Source organism: Bacillus rossius, chromosome 6 (genome assembly GCF_032445375.1).
Source record: "Bacillus rossius redtenbacheri isolate Brsri chromosome 6, Brsri_v3, whole genome shotgun sequence".
Classification (NCBI taxonomy): Eukaryota; Metazoa; Arthropoda; class Insecta; order Phasmatodea; family Bacillidae; genus Bacillus; species Bacillus rossius.
The window spans coordinates 51,423,493-51,444,264 of NC_086334.1; the positions used below are offsets into that span (position 1 = coordinate 51,423,493).

A 20,772-nucleotide genomic window follows, 5' to 3' on the forward strand; every position below is an offset into this window, starting at 1 on the left:
TTTTATCATACATTCAGAGAACATGAACAAAATATTTTTCTTGATGCTTTTACACAGAATGTCTCTGAAAAATACCCAGGGAATACTAGATTCTTATGAGAAACTAAAACGTAAACATAATCACAAATTTTTCTCTTAAGTGAATACTAAGGGAGCTATGCACCATATAAATATATGTAACTGTAAAAATGTGGATGGCAATCTGCTTTCCTTTCATTTATAAAATATGGTGGCTTAGTGCTAGAAAATTACAAGTAAAGTAAGGACTCATTTCCCAATTTCCATAACTTGTTTGGTGTAAGTCCATCTGTAATGACACTGTTGTTGACGTGAAGCGCCCGCCGCGCTTCTGTGACGTCATCTCCGTGCCGCAGCCTTCCTTTCCTTCTCCCCTCTTAACCCCTCTCCGCCTCAAGGTGCCAATTTCCCCTTCCCTTTCTTTCCCCCTAGCCTCTCCTCAATTGTAGCGACTGCAACGCCATCTAGCGAATAGTATAAATGAGCGCGTATAACTTTTAATTGTCCATTTCGTGGGTCTCTCTTGGTGGAAGCAGGTCGTCCCCGGCCCGGTCGAGGGGCAGCTCGTCTAGGTAAAATTCTTCAGGAGACGGAGTTAGTGTGTGCACACGATGGCCGTGCGAGTAACGTAAATATTAAATATGCTTGCCAGCCTTGATTTTCATGTAGCCATCCCTTTTGACTTTGACCCTCACTTAATTTATATTCTGTGTAATATTTTCTTTTGTTTCTTCTTTCTGCTGGAAGCATTTGCTTACTCCCTCCTGCATGTGGTTTTGATTTTAGTTGCTGCGCGACTTGCATTGTCGGCAGTGGACTCTTAACTTATTTCAACGGCATCCAGACCACGCTTTGATTGCTTTTGGTTTAGAAGTAAGCACGTTAAGTGCCCGATGCCGCCCTTGTATTTTTTTTTTCATAAGAGCTTTCAGCTCCGTATGACGTAATTTTACGCATCGTTTTGCCTCGATTTTGCCCTCTTTCTTTTCCTCCCAGCTGTACCCCCGACCGGAGCCATTTGGTTAAGGCATACCCCCCGTGATCTAGCATATTTTGTTTGAGCACTTCTCTGTATTACGCTTACCTAGGCTTGGCAGTGAATGTCATCATGACGAGACCCACTGAAAATTGTAGCTGTAACAAACCATGTAACCGATCCCTCGCTTCTCTCTTGGGCTTGCATTTCTGTCCGCGGGACTACGCTCTCTATGAGTAATAGATATTTAATATGTTTTTTTCGAGGAGTGCACAATTAACGTTATATTAGGTGTTGGTTTATTTTGTAGTACATAATTCCTTGCCCCTACACGTGTTTGGACCGCTCGTATAGTCTGTATGTATATTGAGTCAGTTCCTAAAGTTGTTAACAGCAACGTACGTCTTGTGAATCACGTGTGTAATGACATATTGTTCACTATGATTTTGGTCTTCGCTCGCCTCCGGGCCGTAACGTAATGCGTACGCACGTATACTTGAATATTGGTTTCTCTCCTCTCTTATAGTGTGTGGTAACTGAGTCATAATTTCGCACAGAAATTGAGCAAATGTCTATCCCCATTGTCAGAGGCGACTGTTTTATACTGCATGATCCAGGGCATGCCTAGGAAATTCAACTTGTAACGGAGAGAGAGAAAGAATATTAACTTGTTGCTTGTTGCTTGTTGTTTCGTACGATTGTAAGAGATACGCAGTAGTAGTTTGTTTGTTGAATCAGAGTACATTGGGCACAAGGTTCACCCTAGTTTTTTCCATAAGCAAGGACTCAGTAAAGACATAAGGAGTGAAAATCATTGTGAAGGGAATAAACTTCAGTAAATGTATGCTAATTTGTATTTGCTACGCACGTGCCTCTAGCTGGCATCGAATCCGTTGACAGTGTATGTATATGTGTTAAGTTTGCGAAATTATAACGTTGTTGAGTGCGACTCATGTTCTTTATTTGTATTTATGATTTATCACTTTCTGCTTAACTGTCTTTTCTAGCAAAGACCCCACACACGATTTTCTTGTGCCCCCATACACTTCGCTTGCATGAGTAGGATAATCAGTAGGAGTGTTTGGTGGCGCATGGATGCACCCTGGTGGTATGCTTAACTGGATACCCCCACGCTGCAAAACTGCGCTACTCTGCTCTTTAGGCAGATTATAGTGATAAATCCGTTTGTATTGTTTGTTTCGGTGCACCATGGCCGTCTCCGTGAGCTGGGTTTACCAGTTGCACAAGACCGATTTGGCGCTGCATCTCGAGGAAAATGGTCTGCCCTTGGCGGACACCGATACCGTCGCCGAGATGAGGGCGCGTTTGGTTGACTACCTGCGTAAATCCGCAGGAGCCGCATCTGAAGTCACGACCAGGCAGCCCCCAGCTGATGTGAGTCCTTCCTCGTCCTCATTTAACGTAAAACTTTTTTTTGCCGCCCTTAAAACCATCCCGTTCCTGGGTGGAAGTGATCCCAGGCAGATCTTAGATTTTGTGATTAAGGCTGAGAGCCTGCATAAATTAAATTTAGTTCCACTTGAGGCTTTTCTGAAAGCACTCTTAAGTAAAGTTACGGACATCCATGTACCTCTGTTAAATGAGGCCATTGCTCAGGGTACGAGCTTTGATAAGTTTAAAAAATCACTGGTATGTTCAGTGTGTCCGCCTAGGGTTCTAGATGCCTGTAAGAGGGAGCTAGTGTGGCGCTTCCAAAACCCAGATGAAACCATTATGGAATATGTCACGTCGGTTACCGCGTACGCGGGAGCCTTAGAGCTGGGTACCCCGGAAGAGGAGTTTGTCCAACTTATTTTGGGTAATTTGGCCCCCGTGGTGTGGCAGAACTGCTCGATGCTCGCTCCTCCCACCTCGCTCGCAAGCCTACGGACTTGGGCGGGCGAAGTGGAAAGTCGCCTTGTTTCTCTTGCTAAGTATCAAGCTGAGTTCCCGGCAAAGCGCCCCAGCTCGGTGAAAAATGACTCTCGTTTTGACGGACGTATTTTTACGTCGCAGTCCGCCCCCCCCGTTCTCACTCCCCGTAGCCCGAAACTCCGTGACGTGGCAGACACCTCCACGCCTCGTGTGTTTGACAGCCTGCCTCGCGGCGAGCGTTCTGCCCATTTCACGCCTGGGCCCGAGGCGCGGGCCGCAGCTCGCGCGGCCATGAGTTTACCGCCTGAGGTAACCGCGCCCGTGGGCTCGCGGTCCGCGACCTTGACCCAGTCACGGCAGCTAGTGACCTTGGACACCCGCCGCGGAGCCGGCAGGTGTGCCAATTGTAGCGCCTTTGGACACGTCACGTATGAGTGTACTGTTCCGCGGGTGGAAATAAATCAACGTAGATGTTTTCGGTGTAAGGCAGTGGGACATTATAGGAGCGACTGCACGGGAACTGAGAGACAGCCTCGTGCGGAAAACTAATCTGGACGGGACGGAAAAGAGGTCGTATCCGTCGGCTACTCAAAAAATCCTCTGAACCCACTCATTTACATTTCCTCCCAATTAAAATTCAGAAACATTTATTTCCAGCCTTAGTCGATACCGGTGCTACCCGGTCTGTTATTAGTGAAAAATGTTTCATCACATTAGTGCAGTTGTACCCTCAACTTTCACAACGAGTTGTATCGGATGATTCCGTAAGGAATATCGTTGTCGCTAACGGGCAAGGCATACGCACATGTAAATCTATTATAATTCATTTTAAAATCCATGGATTTTCCTGGAGTTGGCCGTTTGTCGTTGTCCCCGGGATTTTGCCGAATCTAATCCTTGGCTTAGATTTTTTGGGCAAATCACGCTGTCGACTCAGTCCCGCCAACCATGAATTGCAATTTGATTTCGCTCCTGCTGTAAAAATTCGTTTACGTCATGAGGTCCGCGAACCCATAGTTATGAGTTGCAATGATTCCGATAACGCGATGCGCGATCAAGCCATCGCCGCTCTCGTGCGGGAGTTTCCTGACGTGATAACACGTAAGATCGGCAGATGTGACATCTTGCCTTTTCGTTTTCATGTTACCGACGAAGTGCCCGTTTTTGCCAAATATTTGAAGGTTTCTCCCCCTAAGCTGCAGGCCATGCGCGCCATTATCGACAGATTACTCGCTGCCGGCGTCGTTACCCCTTCGACATCCGAGTTTTGCACCCCTACTTTTTTGGTTGCTAAGAAGGGGGGCTCTGAGTGGCGCCTTGTGCATAACTTTAAACCTCTCAACAAGAAGGTAATTCATCCAGTTTGGCCAATACCGACGGTAGAGAGCGCCTTACAACACTTGGGTAAAGCCAAAATATTTTCCATCATCGACCTCAACGACAGTTACCATCAATGCTTGCTTGATCCCGCCTGTAGAAAATACACTGCCTTTTCAACCCCTTTTGGCCACTACGAATTCAACAGAATTCCGATGGGTGTAAGTTTCGGGAGCGAAGCCATGAGCCGTGTTCTGGACCATGTGCTAAGCGACCTTAAATACAAATTTGTTTTTAACTATATCGACGACATAATTGTATATAGTAATTCACTTTCAGAACATCTTGATCACCTTAAGCAAGTCTTGGCACGTCTGAGAAACGCGCATCTTACTGTTAATCCACATAAAATTTCCTTGGCACAAGACTCAGTAAAATTTTTAGGCTATGTAATTTCAGAAGGGAAACTTCACATGGATCCGGATAAGGTCGCCCCCGTGGCTACTTTTCCGCGTCCAAAGACTTTGAAGGGAATTCAAAAATTTCTCGGCATGCTGGGGTATTATGCGCGTTTTATCCCAGATTTTGCCACGATTTGCGCGCCGTTGAATCGGTTGCGAAAGAAAAACGCTGCTTTTGTTTGGGGTGAGGAACAGGAAACGGCCTTTCAATCTCTAAGAAAATGTTTGTGTTCCGCCCCCGTGTTAATTCTCCCCGACTTCAATAAACGTTTTCCCCTGCAGGTTGATGCTTCCTCAGTAGCCCTTGGAGCCGTCCTCGGACACATGGAGAACGGAAAATTGAGACCAATTGCTTTCGCAAGTCGAACCCTCTCAGAGTCAGAGCGCCGCTTGGGCACCTATGAGAAGGAGGCCCTTGCGTGCCTTTTCGGACTCGAAAAATTCGAGTGTTACTTGGATTGTAGAGAGTTCGACCTGTATACAGACAACCAGGCCTTAAGTTGGCTGTGCAATCATCCCTTGCAGCTCGGGAAGCTTGGGCGTTGGATACTGCGGTTGTCAAAATTCCGATTTGTAATCCATCACCTAAGAGGTGCGGAGAACGTTGTGGCCGACAGTTTATCTAGAATGTTCAACCCGGATGATTTTGAAATTGATAACCCTTCCCCCCCAGATGCGGTTGAGTTTATTTCGGTGTGCAAAATCTTCCCCGAATCCTTCATAAACCTGAATGCCTGCCAGCAGGATGATCCTGCATGTATTCGAATCCGGAACGATTTGCAATGTGGAATGGCCTTACCCTTTGCCGAGAAGGATGGGTTGTTAGTGTATGCTGGCCCGTCAGGACGAGCTCAGAAAGTTGTCGTCCCTGAAAAACTTAAGGGTATGATTATCACATATTTCCATGCCTCACTTGTGGGTGGGCACATGGGAATAGATAAAACGTATCGTAAAATTGCCCAACATTTTTTCTGGCCTGAAATGCGTCAAGACGTGCGCGATTTTGTACGCGCCTGTATTGACTGTCAGCTATCAAAGCCCCCACACAATGCTAAATTAGGGCTTTACTGTGCCGACGCTCCCGTCGCCCCTTGGCAGGTTCTGCATATTGATATTTTCGGACCGCTGACGCGATCAAAAAAAGGCAACGTATGCTTATTAGTAATTCTAGATATTTTTACTAAATTTGTTGTTTTAACCCCCCTTAAAAACATGAAGGCGTCGTCCATAGTAAAAGTTCTTAAGGAACAGGTGTTTAAAATCTTAGGCCCGCCGTGTATTGTAGTATCAGACAACGCTAAATACTTTCAGTCGAACTTATACAAAAATTTCTTGTTTGAATTTTCTGTAAAGCCGGTGTACAGTTCACCGTATTTTCCACAGGGAAATATGAGTGAGAGAACCAACAAGGTTCTCAAGGGAATTTTCACTTCGTTCTACCGCGCCGACCAGACTCTCTGGGACGCCGATCTTGAACTTTTAAATATTGGTTTGAACGCAGCTCATCACAGTTCTACAGGGCATCCCCCCTCCGTGCCTTTCCTGGGGAGGGAACTTACCTTACCCTTGCTCAACCAGTGGGGGTTGCCACCTGTCGACTCTAGTTTGTCAAGTGTAGAGTTAGATCGTGTCTTGGAAGACGTTACTAAGAATTTAGCTAAGGCTAGGGAAAACGTGGCACGAAATTATGATGCAAAAAGGGCAGCCCATTCATTCGCTGTTGGCGACGTTGTGCTCTGCCGCTCTTACGTATTGCCCTCATTAGCGGCTAGCCTAAACGTCAAACTTTTGCCGCCCTATGACGGGCCGTTTTTGATTACTAAGTTTTTAGCAGCTAACACTGTTCAGTTACAGCTAATGAGCAATAAACGTAAGTGGCGTAAGGCACACGTAACACAGCTAAAGCGTTTCATTCAGTGATTTAATGCAACGTTTTGGCGACTAGTGGAAACCTTCAGATACTTAAGTTTTTTTTTTTTTGGTGTGTGTATTACTACTTTAGGTATGTTTTCTAATTAGATTGTAGAATTGTTAGTAACAGGATACAGTGTTCAGTCGCAGTTCAGTTGATGATTACAGTTTCCTTCAAGCGCGCGCGCCTCCTTTCTACCCCTCCCTTGGGCTGTGCGCGGACAACTCTACGAGAAGCCTGCTACGTCTCTGCTTTGCCGCTGCCCCTCCGCCCCCTACGCCGCCAGCCCTTGACTGCTGCGGGGTGAGGAGACTGTTGGACGGCGTGGAGATCTGGTGACAGACTCTCCGCTGTTCGGACGCCACCGCCGCCGCGGTTCAGCTCTAGAGGTATTCTCGGCCCGCCAGAAGACGTCTGCGGGAAGGATGCTGCGATGTCCGCCACTTAGCGCTGAGTGGCTGAGACGAGGAAAAGCGCCGAGCGCTGCCTGAACCCCTTGCAACCTTGTACCGCCAGAATAGGTCACCTGATACGGCGCTTATCGTTTCTCTCTTTCACTTCAGAAAAAATGGAGGGGGACCTGTCAGCGACACGTCGGACGCGAGTCGCCTGTATTCTACTTGTGCAGCACCAAGGAGATCGCGGTCCCCTGTTGGAGCTGCCACCCGTCGCACCGCTGAAACTAACACGTGGCTGCCCCCTCCAGCGGCACGATCCGGCTAGTTTCAAGTCATTTCTACATCGTCTGAATCAAGGCGTTCGCAAGATACAAGAAGTTGGCTCATGTCACAAACACTGAACTTCAACACGACTTTAAGCTCGGGCTCACAGGGCAGAAGACTTCGTAAGGGGTGGGGGTTGAAGCGCCCGCCGCGCTTCTGTGACGTCATCTCCGTGCCGCAGCCTTCCTTTCCTTCTCCCCTCTTAACCCCTCTCCGCCTCAAGGTGCCAATTTCCCCTTCCCTTTCTTTCCCCCTAGCCTCTCCTCAATTGTAGCGACTGCAACGCCATCTAGCGAATAGTATAAATGAGCGCGTATAACTTTTAATTGTCCATTTCGTGGGTCTCTCTTGGTGGAAGCAGGTCGTCCCCGGCCCGGTCGAGGGGCAGCTCGTCTAGGTAAAATTCTTCAGGAGACGGAGTTAGTGTGTGCACACGATGGCCGTGCGAGTAACGTAAATATTAAATATGCTTGCCAGCCTTGATTTTCATGTAGCCATCCCTTTTGACTTTGACCCTCACTTAATTTATATTCTGTGTAATATTTTCTTTTGTTTCTTCTTTCTGCTGGAAGCATTTGCTTACTCCCTCCTGCATGTGGTTTTGATTTTAGTTGCTGCGCGACTTGCATTGTCGGCAGTGGACTCTTAACTTATTTCAACGGCATCCAGACCACGCTTTGATTGCTTTTGGTTTAGAAGTAAGCACGTTAAGTGCCCGATGCCGCCCTTGTATTTTTTTTTTCATAAGAGCTTTCAGCTCCGTATGACGTAATTTTACGCATCGTTTTGCCTCGATTTTGCCCTCTTTCTTTTCCTCCCAGCTGTACCCCCGACCGGAGCCATTTGGTTAAGGCATACCCCCCGTGATCTAGCATATTTTGTTTGAGCACTTCTCTGTATTACGCTTACCTAGGCTTGGCAGTGAATGTCATCATGACGAGACCCACTGAAAATTGTAGCTGTAACAAACCATGTAACCGATCCCTCGCTTCTCTCTTGGGCTTGCATTTCTGTCCGCGGGACTACGCTCTCTATGAGTAATAGATATTTAATATGTTTTTTTCGAGGAGTGCACAATTAACGTTATATTAGGTGTTGGTTTATTTTGTAGTACATAATTCCTTGCCCCTACACGTGTTTGGACCGCTCGTATAGTCTGTATGTATATTGAGTCAGTTCCTAAAGTTGTTAACAGCAACGTACGTCTTGTGAATCACGTGTGTAATGACATATTGTTCACTATGATTTTGGTCTTCGCTCGCCTCCGGGCCGTAACGTAATGCGTACGCACGTATACTTGAATATTGGTTTCTCTCCTCTCTTATAGTGTGTGGTAACTGAGTCATAATTTCGCACAGAAATTGAGCAAATGTCTATCCCCATTGTCAGAGGCGACTGTTTTATACTGCATGATCCAGGGCATGCCTAGGAAATTCAACTTGTAACGGAGAGAGAGAAAGAATATTAACTTGTTGCTTGTTGCTTGTTGTTTCGTACGATTGTAAGAGATACGCAGTAGTAGTTTGTTTGTTGAATCAGAGTACATTGGGCACAAGGTTCACCCTAGTTTTTTTCATAAGCAAGGACTCAGTAAAGACATAAGGAGTGAAAATCATTGTGAAGGGAATAAACTTCAGTAAATGTATGCTAATTTGTATTTGCTACGCACGTGCCTCTAGCTGGCATCGAATCCGTTGACAGTGTATGTATATGTGTTAAGTTTGCGAAATTATAACGTTGTTGAGTGCGACTCATGTTCTTTATTTGTATTTATGATTTATCACTTTCTGCTTAACTGTCTTTTCTAGCAAAGACCCCACACACGATTTTCTTGTGCCCCCATACACTTCGCTTGCATGAGTAGGATAATCAGTAGGAGTGTTTGGTGGCGCATGGATGCACCCTGGTGGTATGCTTAACTGGATACCCCCACGCTGCAGACGGGACAAAAAACAGAAATAAAATATATAAAACATAATAAACATCACATCTGTACCTCCACATAATCATAGTTGCAGCTGGGATACGACAGATCTTCAACATCAAAATCCAGGAAATTGAGATTTATGGCGTATCCCAACGGCAGAGCAATTTCGTAAGTGCAGAGTTTGTTGGCCGGGTAGTTGCCGGGGTAGAATGGAGTATGTAGCGTCCCGGACAGATCACTGTAGACGCCTCCACAAACTGAAAGTCAGAGGAATATGCAAGATGTACATTAATTAGTCATGACCAGCAGAGATAACATTCATTTACATGGGACTCTCACTCGACTCACCAATGTAACTTTCAGTATAATACATCCAGGCTTAAAAGTTCATTTTACAGGAAAACATTACACATTAAAAAGAAATAAAATAATTTCTAAGTAGAAATAAAACTCCTAGTTCAGAAGAACTTGGTGACAAGAAATCTATCACCATGATGATGACTTCATTCACTATATTCAGCATTTTATGAAGATTTAATCAAAACACAGTTACTGACTAAACAGGTGTAAACTTCACTTTTGAAACATTACAACAGATTTTAATACCATATTAGCAGCTATATTTATTACATCATCTGATGTTGATACCACAAAACCAAATCTACAATGTGTGTATTAGTGGCATATGTGTTAGGATTTGAATGTATATGTTTATCTTTGTTTGTTTATATGTGATTGGTAACAGTGGCGCACTGGGCGCAAGAAAAAGCTGTAGTTAATAGTATGGTGGCCGTATGTTGTTGTATAATAAAGGAAGAGAAGTAAAGACTAAGTTTTCTTAAATTATGATCACCTTTAAAGGCAAACTTTAACAATATGTGTTCATGAACAATTCACTGTTTAAAAGAATTTTCAAAATGTTTAACAGCTTGATTTGGTTATTTTGACTGTTTGGGCAGGACTTAAAATATTCTTACAAATTAACTAAATAAACCAGCTAAGTAAGCATAAATGTCTAGTTTGATTTAAAGCCATTAAAATATTTACACATGATAAAGGAAAAGTAAAGAAAAACTTATGACCCCATGGTATATTATATTTTCTCCTAGCTGTCATCTGTTTCTGTTTCTGATTTTTGCTCACAATAAAAAAATAATGATCAGTATTCCAAAAAAAACTATTTTGTATTAGACAAACTGCTCATAGTTTCCAGTCACTTTGCTAGTTATGTAACAAAAAAAATTCAGCTAGTCCACATGAGTCCAGTTGTAGCATTTGAACTAAATGATTCAATAATTTGGCTAAGAAAATGTGTAAGGAAGTGGAACATTCATAAATTATTGTTTATTAATTGCCCCCGCTACTTTGTGCAGAATTTGGAATGAGTTGTTGGTTCATATATCATCATCAAACATAAGTGGATGGCTATGAATTTGCAAAATCAGAGGTCTAAGAAATCACGTAAGTATGCTAACCAAACAACATGACAATCAAAACCACATTTTAAAACAAAATAAATAATTTCTACTAGTTATAACATATTTAGATAGTGTAGTAATTTCCAGTATCATTGACAGTATGGTGTTTCTATCTCCGGCAACAATAAAAAAAATATTTTGTTGCAGCAAAATTATTTTTAAATTTAGCCCTAAAACTCTGCCAAATATTGACTCCTTTTTGAACTTAATTACATGCTTTTCCCAAATTTAACTTTATTTACTATCATAATTATCACTATATATATATTTGGGAAAAGAATGAACTTAAGTTCAAATGAAGTCATAATTGGCATAGTTTTAGAGCTAAATAAAAAAATTAATAAATAATGTAAGGGCATAGTCCTAGTAAGTACGTACATAAGAGTTCCACTCAGAACCTTCCTATTCTTCACCTGATGTTTTGTGCTCGCCTGAGAGTATTCTTTTCCTTTGAGGTAACACTACGCCTGTCCGCCGTGTCTCAGCTGTCCATGTGATTTTTAGCAGTTCCTTGCAGTCTTGCCTTGTCTTTCCTACAAAAAATCTGAACTCTGGACATTTTTTACTTCCCTGGAGCATTTTCTTGTTACCGCCTACGCAACCTGGTCACAGTTCTGTAAGCTTCAGGTGCTCAATAGTTTTGTTCATAAATACTCGCTTTGTCCGTGGTCCAAGGCATTCTTCAAGATGGCTCTGGTCAGTGATGGTTGTTACTTGTCGAGTTTTTTACATCTGTAGTTTTACGTTTTTTTGAAAGTCATCTCGCTGTAGAAGTGGTGCTTTTATTTGGTGCTTAAAAATGACTTAAATTTCTGTGTTACATTTTGTTGTGTACTGTTGTAGTTTGGGTGTGTAAATAGTGATAGTAGGTTGGCAGGCCTGTTGTGATGAGATCTGCAGTTGCTGTTAAGGATGTTACTGACGGGAACCAGAGTAATGGAGAAGAAATGAATGATGTGCAATTTCCTAGTGATGTATATAGAAGAAGGCAAACTATAACATTGGCGACGAGGGAAATGAATGTGCGCGATTCCATGATGAGGAATTGGAAGTGTAAATGGATTGAGTTATGGGCAGCTGAAAACAACTAATGGCTTTGTTTAGTTCATTTAGCGAGTTTGTGCCGGGACGAGATACGTGGAAGACGTACGCTGAACATCTACAGTGTTATTTTGTGGTGAACAGAGTTAAAGACAAAGAGGAACAAAACGCCATTTTTTTCAAAGTTTGTGGCACTGAGCTATATAACTGGTAACATCACTGGTATCACCAAAAGCGACCAGTGAAATATAACAATTTCAGAGCTTTTAAGGCTGTTGTACAATCATTTCGAGCCCACACCAAGAGAAATAGTGGAAACACATAAATTTCATAAGCGGGATCAATTGAAAGGCAAACCTATTGCAGAGTATGTGGCAGATCTGCGGCGGCTCTACCTTATGCAGTTTCACAGATCTTGATAGATTGCTATGGGATCACATAGTCTACGGGGTAAGGGATAGAGCAGTTCAGCATACCATGCTTTCTAAGATCAAATTTACGTATAAAGTTGCAGTGGACTTAGCTACAGCAGCGGAAACAGCAAGTCAGAATGTGCACAATTTGCATTCAATAATAAATGACGTAGTGGGGACAGTGTCAGTGTTAAGGACACACACGAATGCATCAGACCATAGGCACACATCCGAAAAAGAAAATGCCTTCAACAACAGTAATACACTGGACAACAGGTGGGTGACGGGAAGCAAGCCAGAGACAGAGCATTCGCAATCCAGCTGGTAATGTAATGGCTGGCATAATCCACGGTTGCAGACATCGAGGTATGATTTGCCATTTCTGTTCCAAACAAGATCATTTAGAGCAGGAATGCATAACAAAAAAGAATCAATACTCCAGCAGGGGTGTGTCCAAGGTGACAAAAGATGGGAAAAGAAGTGCTAATTACAGCATGAAGGAAAATAATGATTCCTTAGACATGAGGCAGTAAAATACAGCTTGTACAACATGGGTACAAAATCATCAAACTGTCAACCACCAATACACATGGACGTATGGTTAGATGACAAGACGACTGAACATGGAAGTGAATACAGGTGCAGGTCATACTAGAATAAGCAACAATACAGTCAAGCTTTTGTGTACAAGAGGAACCCATGCTACAAAATGCAAACTTGGTGCTCCGCACGTGGTCCTAACAAAAACTGAAAGTGCTGGGATCATTAGAGGTAAATGTAAGGACTAAATAAGCATCAGCTAGGTAAAGGTTCTTAGTTGCTAATGGGAAGGATCCAAGTCTATTGGGCCGTAGTTGGATGGAGCCCTTAAGGATAACCATTGAATGAGTATATATTTTACAAATGGGAAAGGCAGCAGAAGTGTTCAGGGAATACTCAAGGGTATTTGATGATGTGGAACTGCGTCACTGTTTGGGGCCACTGGTGAGCATAGAAGTACCGTCAGACGCCAAACCGGTGTTTCCAAAAGCCAATCTGTAGTTTTTGCCTTGGCGGAGAGTGTCGGGAAAGAAACTGATTGATTAGTTGAACTTGCGGTTTATGAACCAGTGGCTTATTCACAGTGGGCAACACTCTTAGTACCAGTTCGCAAGGCTGACGGATCAGTATGAATTTTGGGGACTATAAATGTACTGTCAATGTGGTATGTAAGAAAAATATCTACCCACTACCTACCATAACTCAGGCATTTTCCAACTTAGTAGGGGGAAAAGTGTTTACCAAGATGGACTTAGCAGAAGCATACTTACAGGTGGCTGTGGATGAGACTACAGCAGTAAATACCATGAAAGGATTATTTAAGGTCAAACGATTACCTTTTGGTAATTGTAATGCACCAGCTATTTTTCAGCGTTTAATGTCAACCTTGCTGTCAGGAATTCCTGGGGTTGTGGTCTTGCTGGACGATACTCTGTGACAGCACAGCCATTCACCATTGTGACAGATCATAAGAAGAATCTTCTACTATTGAACCCCAATAAGCATATTCCTGATATATTATCGCCGAGATTGTTACGTTGGAGCCTGTGGTTGTCTATGTATGATTACCATATTGTCCATAAACCAGGCATACGGATAGGACATGCTGATGCCTTGAGTAGACTTCCTATAGCTACTTCGGCTATTAAAATCCCAGCGGTAGGAAATGTCCTAATGCTGGAAGCCCTTCCAGATACTCCTACAGAAGCTGCTAGATTGGCTATATTGACAGATGAAGATCTAGTTCTCAGCAACGGGAAGAAAAATATGCTATATGGTTGGCCGGCAGGCAAGATTAAATTTCTAGCTTCGCCCTTACCTGAGCTGTCAACATGAAATATCACTGTACAAAGGTTTCCTGCTGTGGGGAAGCCAGGTAGTTATACCTACAGTAGTATGGGGAAGCCTCCTGAAAATGCTGCATGCAGGCCACAATGGGATTTTTACACTCAAAATCAGTGGCAAGAAGCTCCATTTGGTGGTCTAGAATGGATCACTACATTGAACAGTGTTGTGAATGCCACAGTTTAAGAGAAAATCCACCTAAGGGAAAGGTTGTTAAACATTCTTTTTTAAATTATAATTCTTTGAATATGGTATTTGTATAAAAGTTAATTTATTAAAAACAAAAATAAAACAGTAGATAAGTAATTTAAATCACCGAGATTAAGACTTACCTCCTGCTTGATTACCTTGGGAGTTGGGAGTGCTAAACTCCTGCCTACTTGAACAAACTTAGGTACTATGCAAAGCAACCAAAGTAAAACTTTTATTTTTTGCCTCACGTGTTTCATAGTTGATGCGGAAACCTTCATGCCCCACTGAGAAGTCAGAGTGGAAGTACACCAGGAGTGTGTTTGCATTTGACGCGGGGACTAAAGGCAGAACGTTGCCACAGTATCTTCCCACAAGAGGTGCATCGAGCGAGCCACCATCTCTGACCTAATGACAGGTAAAGCATCACTTCAATTATGCTCTATGCACATCTATCCACACACATTAACACACACCTATATCAGTTAACATCAGTAACAATTGCATGAAGTATGGTGTCATTTAAATATCTTTTGAATACAGAAAGAAACTCTAGCATGGATTTGTCATAAGAACACATGAAACAACAAACTAGCCTAATTTGTTATAAGTACTATAATAAGTGAAACAAAATAGAACACACTAAAAAAGTCTAAATAAATTATAAAACATGTGAGAATAGTGGAATTCTTACCTACAGTCCTACTGTGTACTTTTGACTTGCAAGCTTACACAAAATTATTTTGTTTCAAAATTTGACATTGTAACTGCTAACCCACAACTGGTAAACAAGTTTTTAACCTCATCTATATTCATACCAACAATGGAATACATCTGCTACTGTAATCACCATCGATGTATAACTTTAGTTGAGTTAACTGCATCCAATTTTTTTTTTTTTTTTATAATTTTGAATTATTCTAGATCATTTACAAATAGAGACAAAGATACTTTAACTATTATGTTTAAATGTAAAATAAGTGTATATATGTATACACAAAGGTTATCAGAAACCTAAACATTCATATAAAAATAATATTTTTATGGTTTTAGCTGACCATTTAATTTAGGGTATATCATCCAGAGTTTGCAGTATTTACTAAAGTTTTTTCATGCTAAAGAAGTTTTTGATACGATCAACCGTAACTGCAAGGGGTTGAAAAAACAAGGGTTGGCGGACAAAAAAAACCATAACTCTGTAGTCATAACATCAAATTTCTAAAAATTATTTAATAATCTTAAAATTTTCATTTAAAACTTTTGTCTGAAACAATCATTGATTAGATGAACTATTGCTGTAAGGTGTTGAAAAAATGAAGTGTACAATGTAAAAAAAATTCATGACTCCCCTTGTATGTACACTATCAAATCAGTTCAAATTATTTGTTAATTTTATAATTTTTACCTAAAACTTTTGTCAGAAACAATTTTTGATAATACAAACTATTACTGCAAGGGGCAGAAATAACAAGGGTAGAAAAACAAAATGTCATTACAATTTTATAATATATTTCCTTTCACTTCTATTATAATTTATTGTAAAACACTTAAACTTTATCTCTAACCTTTGGCTGGAACAATTTTTGATGAAATGAACTATTACCATAAAAAGAGGAGGTGAAATTAAAAAATAAATTAAACTTTTTAGGTATCAAATTCATCAGAATTTATTAATAACTATCTTAATATTATCTTAAACCTTTGTCCAAAAAAATTTATAAGACCATGTATTGGTGGAAGGGATGAAAAATAGTGTTTGAAGATCAAAAATAATTGCATGGCTATCTTAATATGCATATTATTATGAAATTTGTTAAGAGATTCAATGCTGGATGCTTAAGTTTAAAAAACATTCAAAAATTTTTTGCTCCATGGAATATAAAAAAATATAAAATCATTTTTTTTTTAAAAATTGACAAATATATGGTATGTTATGATGGCTACATTAATTTCTTAAAATATTCCAGGAGTTTACAGAAGTTTCCAAAATATTTCTAAAGAAATAGGTACTTCGAAATCTATCTACGCTTGTAGGCTGTGCCAAAAAGGATTTTTTTTTTGTATTTGAATGTTACTATGCTATTATTAATGTATATGTACTGTATAATGGCTGCACCGACATCTGTAAAAGTCAAACAAAACTCACCTCAAGGTAATCAAATCTGCAAGAAGAAGAGTCTTCGAGAGAAAATGATACGAATGTGAGGCGTATCCGATCTCCTACGGGCAGCTGGATCTTCCACTCGCAGTCCAGGTTGTTGCCGTACAAGTGACTGTCCGGATGTGTCGGTGACGTTATGATTCCCTCCGGCTCAGTCAGTGTCCCGCCACATCCGGGAATACCTTCAGGAGGAATATAAAACATTGCTAATTCCATGAATTCTACAAATGACATTCTTACAAAAAGAATTCTGCGATAAAATCAGTAGGCCTAGGCTTCTACGAATACTGGTTTTTTTTTTACTTGAATCAAATAAAAATTAAATATTATAATGTTCACGAATATAAACTTTTTAAATCTAATTTTAACATACTGAATTTCATTTTTACCCTTCACAGAATTTAAAAAAAAAATTGATCCAAATACAGTAAAATAAAAAAGATAGGAATACACATGGAACTACAATGAAGAGGTATAAAAAAGGAAAATATAAAATAACCTGTCAAATACATTTTTAAATAAGTAAATTTTAATTTTGAAAGTCTTTTTTTTGAGCTGATTGTACGCACAAAATAGAGTATATTTAATCATTTTAAATCATGGTCACTGATTATTTGCTAAAAAATAAAAAATAAACCATATGTATACAATGATGCAGAAAACAAATCTAAATTTCTCATAAATCATCTTAGCCTTAGATATGTATCTTTTTTTTTCCATTTTTTCTTTTGTGAATGAGTCCCACATGGTATAGACATATACAATGGAAACAAATAATCAAAAAATATATAAAATTAGACATGTTGAAGTGAATATCAAATTATTCATGAATATTGAATGCCAAAAGCTGAATACCTTTTTGTAACATGAAGGACAAAGTAATTTTCCTGACATCAAATCAACTGCGGATTGTTTTAGCTTTTCTAGCCATCAAGTTTAATTTTGCTTAAACTTTTATTTACCACCTGTTTATGGCTCTGAAATCAATTACTACAGGTTTATATATACATATTTCTATAGTACTGACAAACTGAAATGATACTTGGATTATGTAACACTTAACTTTATCACAGCCTTCTCATTTTGAAGTAGATCACTTACTTGCCAACTGTCTTTAGAAAAAAGATGATAATGTATTCTATGGCAATCTTCTTTTACAAACCAATCAACAGAACACCCCACTGCACTTCCTTTTTTAACATAATAATAAAATAAAATACACACAATTCCAAACAAGAACTTCACTTCAGTACTTTATATGACAAAGCAATAACTTCACAACCTCTTACAAGTACAGCTTCTGAACAAATGCACTGCAGTACATGCAGTAGGCCTCTAGACAGCTTGATCCTTTCACGTCCTGATGTGTTTGGAATGCTATATCATTTTCACGAAGAGACTTTTTCTTCCATGTCCTAATATGTTGCATTGAATGATCAAGCAAAGTGTCCTAATCTTCCTTTACCATATATTAACATTATCGTTTTAAAAACTAAATAATAATTTGCCAATAAATTTATTAATATTTATTTATATTTGTTACAATCAATTGTATTTAAAAAAAATAACTCCAAATGTTTGTTGGTACTTTTTTAAATTATAATTTTTAACAATAAATTTAAGTACAAGAGGGTATTCAGTTGGTTATTAATATCCTTTCCACAGTTTTTACTGTGTTTTAACACTGTGTCTGTGGCAATGTCAACACTGCCACTGAGATCCAAGGTTTTAAATAAAGGCAGCCACTCCCAAAAAAGGGGCGATGATGGAGCTCCAGCACGCTGTAGGCTCTCTCTGCCGCATCCCACCTTGTCAAGAGGTCAGCCGCGACCACAAAAAGGTAAGAAATACTTAAAAATGGTGTGATAGCATAGTAGTTAGGTTCTTTTAAGTATATATGCTAAGCAGTAACTAGACGAGTGATGACTTCAGCTCACGTAATTAATGTAGTAATCAAAATCTGACAGTAAAGTTAACGTCGAGCCTTTATTTAACAGTCTTTGTTTCCCTCCATATCCCAGTAGGAAGAGAGGGTAATATCAAAAAGGTCGAGGCAGCCACAAACATAACACCAAGAAATATCTGCAAGCACGATTCCAATTGTGATGATTGGTAAGATGACAATATCAGTCGATTAAATGATCGTAAATAGGTATTGGCCCAGCTCTACTTTCAGTATCCATCCAGCACACAAACAAACAGTGTTATTCTGGGTCTATATGTCCTGTGGACATATGTTGGGCATGGATCCAGGATTGATTTATGGGGGGGAGGGGGGGGGCACCGGTAGTGTGGACCTAGTATAGTAACCTGTTTATTACATCAGAAGTTGTATTATCCAGTGTATATTTTACCCTTCTGGGGGGGTGGGGGGGGGCACGTGCCCCTGCACCCCTCCTCTAAATCCACCATGTTTACAACTATAAAACTGATGCAAAGTAGGGAGCTTAATTGAGATGGACGTTACAACTTACACAAAAAGAAAGCTTAATATAGATGGACCTATACAACTAACACAAAGTAGGGAGCTTAACAGAGAAGGAACTATACAACTAACACAAAGTTGAGAGCTTAACAGAGAAGGAACTATACAACTAACACAAAGTAGGGAGCTTAACAGAGAAGGAACTATACAACTAACACAAAGTTGGGAGCTTAACAGAGAAGGAACTATACAACTAACACAAAGTAGGGAGCTTAACAGAGAAGGAACTATACAACTAACACAAAGTAGGGAGCTTAACAGAGAAGGAACTATACAACTAACACAAAGTAGGGAGCTTAACAGAGAAGGAACTATACAACTAACACAAAGTTGGGAGCTTAGGAAAAGAAATGGCCGTGGACTATGGTATGAAACCATTCCAGCATTTGCCTGAAGTGATTTCGAGAGATCTTAAAAAACAATGGGTAGATGGCTGAACCAAGATTTGAACCTGCATCTTCTAGATTCTGAGTTCTGTATGATATTACCTCGCTCAGTACCCTAACCTCTAGACGTAACTCTCAGACACAGCTCGTCTCCTGGCACAGGGTCTGTATTGATCAATCAGCATCAAGACCCACAGCTGGTAGGCCGAGCAAACCACTAGAAAGAACCCTTCAGCCAGCTGGCCCAGTCAAAATTTCAAGCTTCATGTAAGTGGAACATGCACAAACACAAAAGGTTTTGGTATCTGTGATTACTATGGTGTTACTCTTGGTTTATAGCAAGTTTCTCAATACTCTTATTACCTACTTGGATTACTCTAAGCCACCAGTTTGGTGCCCTAGTGGTTCAGGCTCATTATAATCTTGGAGGTCCTAAACCTTTTATTTGCACCACAATGTGGCAAAAAGCTTGAGCTTTCAACTTGACATTTTTCACAATACCAAGTAACAACTTTTTTTTAAAAGGTTTACTATTGACTCTGCCTTATACCAGGAGGATTTGGCGATGATCATTTACAAAATATGTAATTATCAAAATACTTAAGTCCGTGATCAGACCTAAATCCACAATCCCAGAGCTAGAAGTACGATACAATGACCCAATGTTTAAACCAAGTGGTGTGTGTGTATATATATATATATATATATATATATATATATATATATATATATATATATATATATATATATATATATATATATATATATATAAGATTTCTTTAAATAATGTATTTTTTAATAGAATATCCAAAAAAAAAAAATTATGAAAGGTCTAATTCCACTCTAATAACAACAAAAGTTTGCTCATTAATGTTTCTTATGATTTACAGGAACAAAAATAAAATACAAATCAATATCTTATCATTTAAATTATCTTAAAAAGTTTTAAATCATACACAGCTAAATACACCAATAAAATTAAATTAATTAGTGAATTGTAGTCAAAGTGTACAAAAAGAGGAAAAAATAAATTTATTATTTGAAAAAATAATCCTATTCTGTGGGAAATTCTATCTGTACTGTAAACCCCCTTTCTGTGAGAAACACCCATTCTATGGAGAATCCTCCTCCTGTGGGCAAATACCAGTTCTGTGGTTAAGTCTCAGTCAAATGTGCAGATTAGATGAACTTAGGTTCTTTGATATAAATTTTCTGGTTCAACATGAGTGACAGAAAGCAGGATGTTGTATGGCTTTCATTTGACTATTTGTAATAAAAAAAATACGTACTGGTTTAAACAACAAAAAAAAGTTGTTTGGTAGTTAGTTGTTTTTTTAAACCTGGTTTTTGTACAACCCTGCCCTGAAACCACCAAAGCTGCCAAATTAACAACTTGCATCACTCGCTGATATTGAAGTGTTTCAAAGGACACTACCTGGCATAGTAATTAGAAAACTCATTTATTACTGCACTAGCTAAGGCCATGCAATATTAAACCAACATAAAGTAAACCAGGCACATGCGTGA

The 20,772-nt window shown here is 40.0% G+C and overlaps 1 protein-coding gene across 1 annotated transcript in view; it reads right to left on the minus strand.

The window, feature by feature from the left end:
• Positions 1 to 20,772, minus strand: part of LOC134533174 (cubilin) — a 343,648-nt gene that overhangs the window by 234,318 nt on the left and 88,558 nt on the right. The window contains exons 18-20 of the mRNA XM_063370538.1: positions 16,360 to 16,556; positions 14,465 to 14,621; positions 9,278 to 9,465 (exon numbers count right to left, since the gene is read on the minus strand). Of these exons, the coding sequence (XP_063226608.1) occupies positions 9,278 to 9,465; positions 14,465 to 14,621; positions 16,360 to 16,556 (542 nt within the window). The remainder of the gene's footprint in view (positions 1 to 9,277; positions 9,466 to 14,464; positions 14,622 to 16,359; positions 16,557 to 20,772) is intronic.